This window comes from Macrobrachium rosenbergii, chromosome 10, assembly GCF_040412425.1.
Source record: "Macrobrachium rosenbergii isolate ZJJX-2024 chromosome 10, ASM4041242v1, whole genome shotgun sequence".
NCBI classification, from domain to species: Eukaryota; Metazoa; Arthropoda; class Malacostraca; order Decapoda; family Palaemonidae; genus Macrobrachium; species Macrobrachium rosenbergii.
Window position 1 is genome coordinate 13,630,053 of NC_089750.1, and position 17,303 is coordinate 13,647,355.

Here is a 17,303-nt window from a genome sequence, read left to right on the forward strand (position 1 = left end):
TGTTATTTTCTGATTTGGAGAGTTAACTTCGGACACATGCCTGAAACTAATTTTCATTAGTCTATTTCCTTAAAGTTAACATCGATGGAAAATTTGGCCGATGTTTTTAGACCTCCTTGAATACAAATTTGTCTTCCGGTTTTTTACCAAGGAAGTTTGCAATTGAAACGCGAACTTAGGGAATTGTAAATGCCAAAGTAATCGTTAACTTACAGGTTTTCTTCCCTTTTATTTTTTTAAATATTCACCTGTTGTATATTTTTATGCATTTTTGTAGTTCCAACTGTCTCTCTCTCCTTTCGCCATTTTCCTTATGAGAAGGTGGCTTCTTAAGACGTTACCCTTCCGGTTTTCAGAGAGATTTTCGGGATCTCCTTGTTCCTCTTCACTCTGGTAACTACCACCGGTCTTTTCTAAGTATCGGATACGTTATTCATTGACTAAGTCAACATAGACACTGTGAGATATAGCAGAATAATACCAGCATGCTCGTGAATCAAATTCTCCACCCTATGTGGAAGTTTTCTGCAAAGGGGGTTTGACATAATTCGGCAGTTTGTGTAAATGTGGCAGTTGCCTTTGTCTTTACTTTTCTCAAGAGTAACCCACTGTTAGAGGGGGAAACGTGTGTGTTTGTGTGTGTGTGCGTGTGTATATATATGTGTATAATATACATATATATATATATATATATATATATATATATATATATATATATATATATATATATATATATGTGTGTGTGTGTGTATAATACACACACACACACACACACACACATATATATATATATCTATATATATATATATATATATATATATATATATATATATATATATATATATATATATATATATATGGGTGTGTGTGTGTGTGTGCTGACATGCCTTGCGCTTGTCTGCGTGCGTGCGTGCTCGTAATAATTTGCATGTTGGTGTTTTGCAAACTTCACAAGTGTTTGTGCGCTCAAACTTCCTTTTACTCATTGCATGGAACATTTTTTGCTCGTTCTCAACTTGAAATCAGTTGGACACTCGCCCTTTCCAACTTCCCGTTAAGATGAGAATGATTAATTGACTCGGGTTGAAGTTGTTACAGGTTAAGAGTGAAGCAAGCTTTTTTTGCAGTAAGTTTCTTGTGGCTCAGTTTCGGCGATAGTGTGTCTAGGAGCAAAAATGGGAAGATTCGGTCGATCTGTCTTAGGAATTTTCAACGCTCTTAAGGGAACGGAAAGAGGGAAGTGTGTTTAGGGAGGAAATTATTTTTCCTCTCACTTTATTTCGCTTCTTCCCCAAACTTACTCAAGGGAAAGTTTCGCAATTTGTTCTTTTGTTTTCTCAGATATCCTTTTTCCACATTAGTTTAAAACTTGTTAATGAATCAATTGCAGTAGGTTTTCCGTTAAATAACTTTTCAAGGTTTGGAAGTTGCGATAAAGGGCTTGCGCTTGAATTTGCTCTGAAAATATTGAAGACTTTTATGAGGCTTTCCACATGATACTTTTTCTTCCATAGTTTCAGTGGGAGTTGTGAATATTTTCAGTTTGTAAATTTAAATATATATTCATCTTTTGAGTGTGAACTATCGCATGCTTTAAAACACCCGAGAAAAAATGTACATTCTACCGTGGCAAGACTAGCTACATTTCGTTCATATTTAGCGAATATTTAAAAGTTTGTCTATGAAATTGTGTATTTAATAAATGTCTAGTAGGAGAAAACAAAGTTTGCTTAATTATACAAGGTTAAAATTTTGGCTATTGATTCGTAGGTTAATTCATTGTCTGTTTTAAAACTGAATAAAAAATGAGGGAATTTATAGGTGACGTACGCATTTAGATGACAGAGGAAAAAAGAACGGAAAAGAGAAAAGCAGTGTAATTAAGGCAACAGTAGAAGTTAAAGGAAATTTGTCAAACTGATACAGCAAATCACACGCCCAAGTCAGCTTTCTAATGTGTCCAGCTGCCAAAGTTGAACAAACAACGAAAGTGGTGTTGTTTTCTTTTCAACCTACCCAGTATAAGAATGCTTCAAGGATGGAAACTCGAGTTTCTGACTTATTTCCCATTTTTTTTTATGAAAGAAGATTAGAAACAAGAGGATAATGCCTTACAGAGCAAGTTTCAAGGGTAAAATTCTCTCTCTCTCTCTCTCTCTCTCTCTCTCTCTCTCTCTCTCTCTCTCTCTCTCTCTCTCTCAACTCTTGAAATCCAAACCTTCTCCACCTGGCAGAATCAAATGGCCGGAAGTAAGTTCAGGTTCTGGACAAAGGTATATCTCAGTTCTCTTAGAAAAATTGTACTCTAGAAAGAGTGAAGAGAATTGTTTACAGATTGGGATTAAAAGTTTTAGTATTGTTTGTAAGCCTGTTTTCGCTGAGTATTTTTAGTGTATTCTCTATTCTACTCATATATTTGTGAACTGTTTTTAATTTATTATTCTCTTTTCTTGCATCATGCTATGCGTTCTCAGAAGTAAGATTAAATTCTCTCGCTCTCCAGCGCAGACACTCACAAACACACAATGAATGTTTTATCTCATGTTGTTATGTATAATACATCCTTGAGAAGTAGGTGTTTTGGTCTACCGTAGATCTTTGCTTTCATTCGAATTTCTCAGTTCAAAATGTTCATCGTTGTATATTGCGATTTCCTGGTTTGAATTTTAAAAGTACGAGAGAGAGAGAGAGAGAGAGAGAGAGAGAGAGAGAGAGAGAGAGAGAGAGAGAGAGAGAGAGAGAGAGAGATTTTGCGGTATGCGCTGCTCTAAGACCAAACGAAGAATTTCGAAATGGTTGGACGACTCTACGGGAGGGTGAAGTCGTGTGGATATATGAACTTTAAATTGAAATGTTCAGCCGAGAGAGAGAGAGAGAGAGAGAGAGAGAGAGAGAGAGAGAGAGAGAGAGAGAGAGAAGGGGAGAGAGAGAGAGAGAGAGAGAAGGGGGAGCTGGGGGAAAGCCAGTGTATGGGTTTAATTTAAAGGAATTGGATACAACGCTTTATTGTTAGTGTGTAGTGAGGAGCCAGTGCAAACAAAGGATCTCTGACTTTGTTTATAAAATGTTTGTATTTGCTTTTCGGGGAAAAGGGGAAAGGAGGCTTTGTTTTATGTAGGGGATAATCCAGTCAGATCTCTAAGCGCAATGTTTTCCGTGTGCTTTGTTTTGAAGCGTTGCGTAATTATAGTTTTTGAAATTTTTTGCGCTTCATTTTTATGGTAGTCCTCTTTGTAGTAGTATTACGTAATTTATGACTTAATTTTTTCCCGCTGAGATTTGTAGCAAAGGGTTGCTATTTTTTGAAGTAGCGACGAGGGTTGTTTTGAGAGCTTTGTTATTGTGGCAGAGAATAGGTTTATCTCCCTTTTGTTTCCGGAATCATATTACCATTTTTAGTTTATTTCCCAGCTGTGCCGGTCGGGTTTCTTTTCCTCTCTTCGTTTTAGGTGCAACAGGAGCTCGTTTGAGTTTTATTCGAAGGATTCGCCAGTTGGAAAGGGATGAATGGTCGTCAGATTGGATCAGAAGTCAAGTGGAGTATGAAGCGTCCAGCTCAAAAATAATTGGAATTTTATCAGTGCCTCATCGTAACGTGAATTTAATGAAACCTTCAAACTTAGTTTAGCCAGTGTTTTTGATGTCTAGATGCTTTTTATACTCCCGCTCTTTAAATATCAATTTGTACAAAGTTACCCTTCAAGTATCATATGTTGAACTTCGTTTCTCTCTGCTAAATTTTCCATATTGACAAACATAGACATTTTTCAGACCATGAGGTATTTTCTCGAATGTCATTTGACAAGATTTTTCATCTATTATTGAACATGAAGTGCAAGAATGATGTAAGCATAGGTAAAAACGTTTGCTTATGGAAAGTGAAATAGCAAAGAAAACACAGACGGAAGAAATGTTAGTGAAGCAAAAAAAAAAAAAAACAATAATAAAAAATCGGGATTCTGAGTGAAATCATTGGTTTTTTAACTTTATTTTCTGAAAAAATCGCAGATTTGTATGTACTCTGCCTTGGTAATTCTCCTTGAAATATCTTTCGTGTAAATGTCAATTTCCTCGTCTAATTACGGATTGCAGTTTTAGAAATACATTTGTGCAAGATTTTGCACACACACACACACACACACACACCGGCCAGTGATATAGCGAACTGGTACATCATGTATTTGTTGTTACATTCATGGAAAAGCTTTACCTTTCAGTAACCAACGCACGTTTGCTTCTCATACTTAATGAAATGAACATAAATTCAGTATTTACAACTTGAATTAAACTGTATATATATTACCATGAAACAGTATTAAATGGGTTGCTTTGTGGGCCTGGTTGTGTGAGATAGCTCCTCCATAATGTGATCCAGCCACATTACCTGCTTTTTACCTTTGGATCCGAAATTAGATGTGGCTCATCAGCTCTGGCATCTGTTTTAACATTTATCATCATTATTGTCGTGAACAATCGTATCCACCCTTTACTCATTATCATAATTAGCAGCGTAATTCGCCTCGGTGCCCGGATCTAATGATTTTGTCGGCATTACTGGAAAGGGAAAAATGTGTTTTTCATTCGGTTGCAGGTTAAAAGAGTTGAGCCCCGGTAATTGAATTTGCGAATTGTTATAACAACGTAAACAGGTCTTGGCAGTTTGTTAGCCCCAGCAGCTTATATTCCCGAATATTCATTGCAGTACGTTAGATTTTAAGTTTCTCTCTCTCTCTCTCTCTCTCTCTCTCTCTCTCTCTCTCTCTCTCTCTCTCTCTCTCTCTCTCTCTCTCTCTCTCTCTCTCTTGCCACGCGCTCATACACACACACATTATATATATAGCCTATATATTTATATATATATATATATATATATATATATATATATATATATATATATATATATATATATATATATATATATATATATATATATATATATATATACATACATACACACACACATACATATATCGTGAACAATTTGACAAGTATATAAAATTCATATTCTCAAAGATGAACCTAGTAACAATATTAACAGAGATTTTAGCTTATATTCATTTTTAATGAATTATTCACAGTTTGACCCATGACCGCATCAGCTGCTTACTAAGCATATATATATATATATATATATATATATATATATATATATATATATATATATATATATATATATATATAGCATGTATGTTATTCATACATACGCTATTTAGAAACCCATGCAATTACGTTGTTTAGTCAGTAGCTGCTGTGGTCGTGGGTCAAACTGTTTCTAATTCTTTACAGCAATAGTATTCATGTTGTATTTCTGACCTTAAAAATGAATTTAAGCTAAAACCTGTTATCCTTGTCACAACATTCATCTTTGAGAACATCAGTGTTAAATATTTGGTAAATTGTTCGCGATATAAACTTATAATATTAACATAGGATAAGGTTTAGGTTGGATTTCATTTTTATTCGAATTTTATTTTTTGTTTTGCGTCGGATGGTTATTTAAGTTTCGCAACTCACAAAGAACCATCATTTTGGTTAATATCTTTCAAATTTGTAAAAAGATGTCTAAAAGTGTGTATGTGTTAAAGATAAAAATTTCTGCGATGGAAGCTGTTGTATTCTTGGCATACCACACGGGGATTCCTTCTTATTTAAATTTGTCTTATACCGACTATGTTTCAGGTTTTTAGATTGCAAATTTCTTTTAAGTAAAAGTAGATGAATGGCTATGAAAGGATATGATTTGGGGTCTTTGAACGAATTTTTTGGTTTAGTAATTATTGGTATTGTTAACGAATCGTTTGAAGATAATAATTAGGACGTCGTTAGGTCTCCTGTAACATTTACCTTCCAGTGGTGAGTCTGCTATGATAATATTCCTTTAATGAAAATCTGTCAAGAAAATTCTCATTTTACCGTAAGAAACCTAAAAATAAATGTTTAAAGACATGACCTTTTCATTCAGTCTTCGCAAAAATAAAGAAGGAAACATCAGCAGTCGCTGTGTGGCAGTTTAAAACGAATCGGAGTTTTCCCGTCGATTCTGTAACCCATTTTTTCGCCGTACCAAAACCATTTTTCCGCTCTTTACATAACCAGTCTTTTTTTCTTTATCTCACTATAACCAGTTTCATTTTTCGTCTTCCCCTGTCGCCCGTCCTTCACCTAACATGTCATGATCTGATTCTTTACTCTCTTCCTCCTCGTACTCTTCCTCTTTCTCTTCTCCGCCTGCTGACCTAAGTGCAAAAGCCCAGCCAGTCCTGGTGCCGTTGTTGATGTTCATTATTTGGAAATTCCGTCTCATTGTAGATTCCGTTTTGGACGAGGTTTCAAGATTTAGTCTGTGATGAGTAGGAGGGGAATAGTTATGCAGTTACATTCAAGAGGCGAGGATGTAGTCGAGACGAGGCTGTCTGGCTTACTTGCCAGTGACAACAGATCGCAGCTTTGCTCTGCTGTTTGTTTGCACTGAAGCTGTTCATGTTCAGTATATATATATATATATATATATATATATATATATATATATATATATATATATATATATATATATATATATATATATATATATATATATATATATATATATATATATATATATATATATATATATATATACATATACATTTATATTTTGTATACATATATGTGTATATATGGAAACTACTTGATAGTGATATATAGACATAAATACATACATTCATACATAATACCATTCAAACGGAATCGTATAATTCACGAGTTTGTCCTAACTTATAATTCCTTTGGTAACTTTTGTTATTGTTCTTTAAAATGCTGACTGTTGGTGTTAAATTCAAAAGAGAACCAATAGAATATGCATTATTCTTCTCTACCCAAACTTACAACCCAAGACACAACAGAGATGTCTGCTATTGTTGCGATTCTTATGTTTATCTTCCATTTTACGAGTAGTTGCTCGTTGGAATGTTGCCCCCATTGTTTATTTTTGAAATATCCTTTGTACCTTAGGACTGCCAGTTGTAATATAAGAAAATCTGAATTCTCCTTGCTAACGATTGTATTATTAGCCTACATTAAATTGAATGTAGCCCAGGCTACCAAACCTGTTATTTAATTCAAAATTACAGTTTTGATTATGTAATCATTCGTATTGTTTACTGTATTTTGCCTTTCACTCGAATTTTGTGTGAACTATTTATTGATTATTTTTAGTCATTATTCATAACTTCATATCTTGGTGCAGTTGCCGTCACCGTTCAGGCTATATGGATGAGATACACAGTAACAGAGTCGCTGTCAAGCCGTGAACGATTAGAATGGTTGACACTGGTTTCTGGAGTTTAGTTGTTTTGCTTTCAATTAGCCAATTCCCGATTTACAACATTAAATGTTTACAGGTCTCTGATATGGCATATGTTTTAGTTATGTTATGGCTGTTGAAAACGGATGGATCTGTGTATTTATTGACGGCCCTTATAATGTCAGTGATGTTCTCTTTGCTTTTGCTTTTAAAAATGGATATATTATATAGGGGATGTATTCGGTATTCTTATAATGTAAGAACACTGTGGCTTATTTGCTTTATTCTTTAATAACAAATTTATTATGTTTATTTCAGATATGAATAATATGATCGTGATAGTTAAATTATATTAAAGTGAATGTTTAGCTGTTTTTACCGAAGCTGTGTAATTATATATGAATTGAAAGGAGAAGTGAAAGCAATTTAAAGATTCAGCCTGAGGAAATGAAGTGTTTTTGTGTTTGATTTTAAAATCAAATGAAACAATTTTTTACACGTTTAAGGAAATATCAAGGAGAGCAATTGAAATCATAATTAGATGAGTTATTGCTGTTTCCGGAATTATTCCGACAGTTACCTCATATCAGAAAAGATCAAAACACACGAGTGAAATTCTCATTCAGTCCTTACTCAGATCACAGTAATTCGGTGGTGTAGATTTTGAATAGTTTTTTCTGCAATGCGAAGTGAGAACCAAATCGGTGTTTTTGAGACTGACAGCAGTGTTGTGACAATTGCCCCAAAAGGAACTGGAAGCCGGGAGGCGATATCTTCGAGTTTTCCCGTAATTAGAACATGATGCCTCCCGACCACTCCTCTTCGAATTCATCACCTCCAGCAACACCCGGCTCACCATGTCAAGGTTGTTGTGGCAGCTTTTGGAATGGTTGGTACCTGACCGTGCCAGTGGCTCCAGTTCTCCCACTTCGTCTCCACCCCACCAGCATTTTTACCACCACTATTACTTCAGTCAGAGGCGGGGCAGGAGGGACCCCTCCGACCCGGACGATGAGACACCCAAAGGCACCCAGTCACTCATTAGCTCGCCGGAAAGGGGATACCGTCGCCAGGTGGTCGACCCTCCCGACGCTCGACTAAGGAGGTCCGTCAGCTGTATCAGTGACCGATACCCTTCGTGTCTCAGTCACAGGGATCTAGAAACTCCTCCACCAGAGGCCACCCCTCCTGGAGATATAGGATATGTAGAGCCTTGTCAGGATATAACGGTGGTTGTAGATCCTCCAATTGCTGGACAGCAGACCGCAAGTTCTGACCAGAAAACGGATGATAATTTAGTGAATGAGCAAGAAACTCATGATGATGATAGAAAAGATGATAATGAAGCTGTTGATGATAATGATACTCGACCACCTGATGGTGACGATGGTAAACATGGCAGTGAATCTAAAATTGACATTCCAAAGGCAATAATGGCCAGTTCTAGAAGGAGATCCTTACCAGCCAATTCAGGAGAAAATGGATCCTCATCCTCCACCTCCAGATTCTCCTTCCACAGGAGGTTTTCGATGCAGGGCGCTCGCAGGACGGCGGCCGCCCGTCGGAGGTTTCATTTGCCCTATAACGATATCATACGAACGGAGGGTGTCAAAATTCAGCACAATGGCATCGAGGAAGAGGATGTGGGTGTTGCGGAAGGCGCCGCGAAAGCCTTAAAGGGCGATGAATACTCATCCAGGAGGAGGAGGAGGGGTGCGCCCCCGTTAAAGGAGCGCCCCACCAAAACACTGAGCGATTACTCTCTTCATTTGGAAGGGAAGAGTCCCGATACTGAGTCAGGTGCAGGTGGAGGTCATTTCCCAAAGTCATCCCACGTTGATTATGATCCTTGCAGAAGCTATGTAGACATGACAAGCAGCCTGTTAACCTTGGATGCTCACACTATTTACAACGGCGATTGCAGCGACGAGCTTGCAACGCCAGCAACAGCGTCTAGCAGTGGGGACGAAGCAGCAGGAGGAGGAGGGGGCGTGCTTGGAGCAAGCGGAGTGGCGACAGGTTTCTACCACCGCCCTCCCCATGAGTCGGTAGTGGCGGGTCGTGACGACCAAGTTGGAGTCTCGGCATCGACCCTCAGCAGAAGCGGTGACGACACAACATTCTCCTTCCTCCCATCCACTTCATCTGCTGCGCTTCCCTCTGTCCACCTCCCTATGTCTGGTGGCCTTCATGCTTCCTCCTCCCTACGATCTAATCTCAAGCACAAGGGACAGATACGACGCAAGAGATCCGACTCGGGTCATTCAGTGACATTTGACCTCCCCGAGGATTGCGATAATTTAGGCGTATCTCGTGAGATACAGCAACGGTGTCGGGACGATGCTGAGCCCTTGACCAAGTGTATGAAAGAGCAGACAAACAGATCGAAATTGTGTGAGGTTAAGCCAGTGAACTTGAGCGGCGCCGTCAATGGCGAAGGCAACTATTTGGAGAACCTCTGTTCAGTTCATTCCAGGAGGGAAAATTCTGCACTAGTGACAAAAGGCGGAGAAGGGGGAGAGATTGGGGAGGTCTGTAATGGTCTTGATTACGGCATTACTGAAGCCGAGGCTCCGGGGAAAAGGGCATTCTATGTTGAGAGCGCCGGCCCGAATCCTCCCCTCTCTATTAACTCCACTGTCTGTCATGAGGACGACGAAGGCGACCCTTCGTGGTTAAGGGACGAGGCCCACGTCCATCACCAGACCTTTACCTGGCACCCACCTCATTTACACCTGAGCGACGACGATTTAGATAACGACAGCGACATTAGAAATGAGTTTAGTGGATTCCACCCCACTTCTAGGAAGTACTCCTCTCGCCAAGGAAGCGAAGAAGTGCTCTCTCGAGATGAGGGATCAAGAGAAGACATCCCATCCGCCACTTGCCAAGGGGGACCCGATAGTAATGACAAAAATGTCATACCCTACCTCACCCTGCCACCCGCAACCCCTCCTCAGCCCCCATCCCCCATCCCTCCGCAACTGTTGGCATCTTTAGCGTGGTCTTCAGGGGACAGTGAGGGCAGCCCTGGTTCTTCCACGCGAGAACCTGATTCAGGGTACTGGGGCACTGGCGAAGGGGGTACTGTAGTGGCAGGGAAAAAGGGTGTCAAGGTCGTCACCAACGGGAGAGAGTACAATCTGCCATACGCCTATTTGCATCAGGGCAGACTCAGACTCCGCATTGTAAGAGGTACGTGATAACAGTCATCAATTGCATTGTCGTCATTTTGCATGAGATATTCATTGAAATAGAATAATCCACATTAACTGCAATTAATTAAAAATAATTTTCAGTTTCTTATTAATTTACCACCGAAAACAAATCTAAACTATTGTTGCATATCGTCTCCAAAAACATTCAAATGGGTCAGTGTGGCAAAATTTAAAGCTTGTTGAATGTTATTGTTTTAATTACAACGGACAGATTATGTCAGTTGAACAGAATAACGAAAGCATGTTTTCACCAAGAAAAAAATGTTGCGATTTGAACAGCACCTTCCACAAACTATGGCATATTGTAATTTTTAGAAAGAAGTCCTAATATATCCTAATAAATCGTAAGTGAATAGTGAGAGTTGCTTTAAAGGCAGGAGACCCAAAGGATGCATATGTGCATTCTTTATCCCTTAGTTAAAGGTGCAGCGTGATTCTCTTCAGGCAGAGAGGAAGGCGAGGTTTCTTTATATATATATATATATATATATATATATATATATATATATATATATATATATATATATATATATATATATATATATATATATATATATATATATATACATACATATAATTATACATATATATATATAATATATACATATGCATAATATATTTATATATATACACGTATATGTATATATATATATTCATGTATACATACACACACATTTATACATACATATTTACGATGTAGGCAAGGAGAGACTGACTCCGTTAAGTGACTGTTATACACAGTACTACACTAATTCTAGACTACTAGGTTATAATAAAAAGTTATAATTATGTTGGTACTGAATATTACAATACTCATGATTTAGGTAATGATTTCACTATATCTGAAGGCAGATGTTTAATAATTAAGAATCACCTAATTGTGAATTAATATTTTTAATAATATTGCTTTAGGAAAATTGCGTTATTGTCCAACAGACCAATGCTTTATGATGAATTAATTGTCTTTGTGAACGAAATTGTTGATTTGGCGAGTGAATTTGGTTCACAGCATAAACATTTTATGTGGATGTTGAAAGGGTTCATTAATGGATCTCAAATGCCAGATACATGTATTTATGCAATATGCTTGTGCACGAGAGATATTGTTATGGTAGATAATAGGATGGAAAAAGTATTGTTGGTCTTGCTGTTAGTTCTGGTAGATTGGTTTGCAGTGGAGTATTAGCCTTGTCTTCATTATTATTGGTAAGATGATTACTAGTAGTAGTGCCAATAATTGATTTAGCAGAGAAAATAGCTGCATTTGCCATTTTTTTGCATGTTGCATTGTGCCATAGTCACTATCGGTATAATTATCATTTTGAGGTTTAAGGTAGTACTCAGACTATTACCTTTGAGGGCGTTATTATATATATATATATATATATATATATATATATATATATATATATATATATATATATATATATATATATATATATATATAACAAAGTGATGAAATGTCTAACAGAAGAGGAGATAGATTTTTAGGGTCACATGGAGAGAATGGAAGACTGGTTGACCAGAAAAGGCGTAATTTTGGAAGTGCTGGCAGGGAGTAGACCAGAGAGACCGAGGAATGGGTGGCACGATTTAATTGTTTAGTTATTGCAATAGAAGGGCCTTAATAGTCTTGAAAACTGATAATGCCTGCGCGATTGAGGAGGCTACCGCAAATTATGCCATAGCCGACATTGCTGATTAGACTTGTCTCTTGCCTAGCTGCCCGTTGAATCTCCCTTTACAAATCTTACAAAACAGAAATTCTCTTTCCCATTAAAACGTAGTTTTTTGTTCACATTTTATGTCTTGCAGTTATCTTCTGTTAGTTGTTAGCGCCAAATGCACTTTTACTTTGCTGCCCTTTTAACCATGCGTACCCCATTTTCATCCAAGTATATAATATCGTAACGTTGCACATTCCCTTTCTTACCCGAATGCTTCTTTCGTGTCGCATTACGGAGAGTATACTGCTATGTACGTAAGTTTCTATTTGTGGTCTGGTTTCATCTTTGTTGAAAAAATGAGATTTCTCCTTGGGTAAGAGTAATGATTACGACCGCTCCTTCATGCGTTTCTTGAGGCGATTTTAGTTTTTGTCAAAAGGCTATTATCCTTTTGTTTTATAAACTGCCTTCTCGTTCTCCATACTTCGAGGTATTCTGTTGTAGAAAGTTGTCTATTTAAAACGCCTTTTTCATTTATTAAAAGTATATATAATGGAAAGGAAATTTAACTTCAGACAACCGTGGGCTGCACACACTGGGGATTAATTTTCTGTTTGTCTCCCCTCATTTACATTTTGGCAGACCTTTATGGTATTCCCTCTCCTCTACATACTTTGATAGAATAATGTTTCCTTTATTTCCTTGGATTCCATATTTCCTCCTTCATCAAAAACAGTTTTCCCCACTTAATATTCTTCTTTCCCCCCCACTTCTTCCCAAAGATGGCCTCATGAGTATGACTTTCGATATATAACAGTGATTCGGACAGTTATTTTCCCTTACTTTACAGTATTTCATTCTCTTAATAATGCCAGAAATAATTTCGAAGTTATTTTATTTATTATTTTTATTTTCTTTTTATTATTCAGTAAATGTTTTTTGTACGATATACATGCCAGGAGATCGGGCTAGTGTGTGTGTGTGTGTTTTTTTTTCTTGGTAAAGATTGGAGCTTTGTTTGATTTTCTTATTGATGACGATTATGTTTTTCTTTGATTTTTTCCTAGGAAAAACTTAGTTTTTTGTCCTCAAATTTTCCTTTTGTGGGAGATATAAGATTCTCTTCTTATTTTATTTCAAGTAAAGATTTAGTTTTGTCCGAGGAATTTCAAGTAAAAATTTATCTTTGCATTCTAATGGCTTCTTATTTAAAGAATTGTATTTGTTCTTTGTTTCTTCTTTATCTTTACGCTAAATATTTGCTTTTATCTTTGATATTTTTGTTCGTGACGTTTTTGTTTCTTATATTAATTTTCCCTCATTGTAAAATTAATATTTGTCATCTGATATCCCCAATATCATAGTTTTAAACGATGCCCTGGGTTTTTTTTTAAATGTCAGAGGTTTGCTTCTGATTTTCTTCCAATTAAAGAAGGAAATTTTTTTTTGTATGATGTTCTTCATGCCAAAGTTAGGTTATTTTTTTTTCCTAATGTTTTTCCTCTTTGTGGGATAGGAGGAATTTTGCCTCCCGGATGTAGTTCATGGGTACGATAATATCACAGAAGGGGCTGATTAGCTCCCACAGAGAGAGAGAGAGAGAGAGAGAGAGAGAGAGAGAGAGAGAGAGAGAGAGAGAGATGAGGGCTCACATTGAAGGAGAGTGGGAGGGGTTTCGAGGGAGAAAGAAGAGACGGAGGTAAGTTTAAAGAAGTGTGCCACATACAAACTCTCTCTCTCTCTCTCTCTCTCTCTCTCTCTCTCTCTCTCTCTCTCTCTCTCTCTCTCTATGTTATCATATTCTTATTTGTCTTTTGCCAAAAAGTTTTAGTCAAAAGTAACGGAATTGTTTTTGATTGTCTTGTAAATTCAATTGAACTTCGTGTTTTCACTTGCATGCATAGATATATGTGTTTATGATGGTTTTCAATTCATACATTAGGTACGTCTGTCTCATACACCCGTTATATATATATATATATATATATATATATATATATATATATATCTATATATATATACATATATACATATACATACATACTATATATACATACATATATATATGTGTATGTGTGTTTGTGTGCGCGTGTATGTATTCAGCATATATGGAGTTATACCTCCTTTCGCTTCCTGGAGATTTAATCTTATGTGTAGAATTCTTTGTCTCCTGATTACAATAATGTTACCGTAGACGACAGGCATAAAAATGAACATTGTATTAATTTTCTATTAATTTGGGATTATAAACGAGCTCTAACAAAAGGACTGAAAATAGTGATAATAGAAACAGAATGTTTAAAATTCCTATGATAATGGTAATAAAACAAACCTCGAACGCGGTAGCAAGAGGACATTCGCATGGTTATAGCCATTGTCACTCACGTAAACGTTTGTTGTAATTTGGATTGGGAATACAAGGGGCTATTTTGACTTCATTGAATCCGAGAAATGGAAGAAGACTATTGTGTGAGTAGAAAGTGCTAATCCAGTTCCTTACGAGATGATGAGAATGTGCCGGAGCATTAAGCTTGAGTTCCATTGCAGTTGGCAGTTCATAAGAATTTAAAAGTTAAAGTAAGGGTTACAGCATAAATTGCAATAATCCCTTATATTCACAATGAAAGTAATAATGGTTCAATAGTTCCTGCACTTTCATGTTAGTTTTATATAATATATATATATATATATATATATATATATATATATATATATATATATATATATATATATATATATATACATACATATATATATATATATATATATATATATATATATATATATATATATATATATATATATATATATATATATATATATGTATACACACACACACACACACACACACATATATATATATATATATATATATATATATATATATATATATATATATATATATATATTAATGTATAAGAATATCTTTCTTATATCATATTTAGAATATAGGAGCCTTATCAAAAACTGGTTAAGTCTTGAAGGGACGTGTTGATAATATGATGAAACACATGATTTGACACTGGTAATAAGAACCAGGTACGTGAGTGTGTATGATACACGAATACAGGTGAGCTTTGAAATTTTAAAGAAAACCTTTTAGATTGAGATGCAAACTGTGAGTTGTTTTCGAGAAGAGGTTTTTTTTTCTATTTGACTTCTTTTTAATGAATGAGATTTTTCATTTTTCCCATCGAAGGATTTTCTGTCAAGTACGGTACCGTAAGGTATAGTTCCCCGTACGGTAGAGGTAACATTAATTCCATCGGTGATACGTAAAAATTTGGATTTTTTAATATTTTAGATAAACTGACTTTTATTTAATTGTGACTCGTTACTAACATATTTTTAAAAGCATAAATAGTGACGTGTTTTCCCAGTACGGCTTTCATTCAGACGTTTACACTTTTTTTGTCGGTTTATGTATATTTTTGGATTCATTAGTTCATTGTAGTTTTCTAGGCATTGCTCATTTCCGCATCTTTTTCCTCGTAATGAGGTCTTTCAGACTTGAACGCCATAATTTGTATCGGCCTTTCTGGTCTGTTCCTTTAAGCTCAAGACAGTAATAATAAATCTTGTTGGTTCGTAATTCTGTGAAAACGACCACTTCGTATTTTTCTTGCTTCGGAACTTGTTCAGGCGTTAAGCTTTTTTTTTTTTATCGTTTATTAATTATTTGTTTGCAGATGACCCGGATGTTCTCTCTCTACCTCTCGTCGGATATTGCTGTGTTTAGGAAGACGATGCCTTTCCCTCGTTAGATAGTTTTCTGCAGAAGACTACAATTCTCTCTCTCTCTCTCTCTCTCTCTCTCTCTCTCTCTCTCTCTCAGCCCTTGTAGCGACCCGAGGATCTAATTATGTAAAACGAACTTTTCACATTTGCTGAGCAAGATTTTTTCCTCTCATTTCATTTTCTCTTTTATCTATTTAAGAGCGTACTGCAAGGTTCCCAGTATTGCAGATGTTTTAATGAAATTATCATCTATAACTTCTGAAGACTCTTGTTGCTTTGAGGATGCTCGCATACAGTATGGCGCGTTTAAGCTTCATTAGACATTTTTATTTGGTCAAAAGGTGAGCGACAAATTGCTCTCTTCGTCCACGATAATGCAACTGGTAGCGATATTTTTGCATTGCTATTTTCCTCTTCTTGCTGATATGCAAATACTTTTAAGGACTGTAACGTCTTTTACTGACGATCTGGGCGCAGCCGTTTAAGCTGAAGAAGGCTTTGCGTAATTTTTCCAAAACTGGATTTTACACAAATGGTAGCGAGTTTCCTGAGTAGGATAGCAAGATTTTTCCATTCTCGCTTTTTCACTCGATGGTTATTGCAAAACTGATTTTTCACACTGTCTATTTCTTAAATTGCATTGCTAACATTGGACCCACTTCCCCTACCCATTTTCGTAGATGATTATCGATTATGTATGTCAGGTTTATTGATCATACGATAACTTCCGTTTATTGTGACCCTACTTGTTTTTCCTTTCCACTCTTCCTTTGTTTCTTTTAGAGCTGGGCTATACAGGTATTAAGTTGCCTTTACCACCGTCCTCTGTATTATATATAAAGTTATAAGAAAGAAGAATGTATTAAGTTATCCCCTCTTTAGGTTATGCTATTAATTTGGTTTGCAGTCACGCAAAGAGTTAGTTGTGGGTACTTTGAAAGTTTTATCAGCTTTGAGTTTTTTGACTGGCAGCAAATGATTAGAGTTTGGGAGGGATAGGAGTGTAACGTTTCGGAAGAAGGGACCTTCTGGGATGTCGTAGTGCTGATTTCTGGCGGAGTTTGCAGTCGCCGAAAGCTCTTGTTATTGTTTCAGTTCTAGAATGTTTATGGAAGTTAATGTGTGGTGAATATAGGTATCATTCTGGAGACAGGGGCCTGGGGATGAGTGGAAATTTGTGGATAGGAAGGCGCAGTTAAGACATCAATAACAGAACTTCACAGTGAGGTGCTGGAGGCGATGATGATGATGATGATGATGATGATTGATGATGATGAATGTAGGTATAGTGTGTATAGGAAGGTGTAAGTGTGCAATGGAGTTTTCAGCTCTTAATAATGCCCTCATCCTAAACCCTACGAACTCGCCCACTTAATATACCTTTTATGCACGTTACAT

General features: G+C 36.4%; 1 protein-coding gene across 4 annotated transcripts in view; it reads left to right on the forward strand.

The window, feature by feature from the left end:
• LOC136842501 (guanine nucleotide exchange factor DBS-like) overlaps positions 1 to 17,303 on the forward strand; it is an 838,144-nt gene that overhangs the window by 189,849 nt on the left and 630,992 nt on the right. For all 4 annotated transcript variants that reach the window (XM_067109882.1, XM_067109883.1, XM_067109884.1 and 1 more), the window contains exon 2: positions 7,601 to 10,477. In XM_067109882.1, the coding sequence (XP_066965983.1) occupies positions 8,140 to 10,477 (2,338 nt within the window). In that variant the 5' untranslated portion in view covers positions 7,601 to 8,139. The remainder of the gene's footprint in view (positions 1 to 7,600; positions 10,478 to 17,303) is intronic.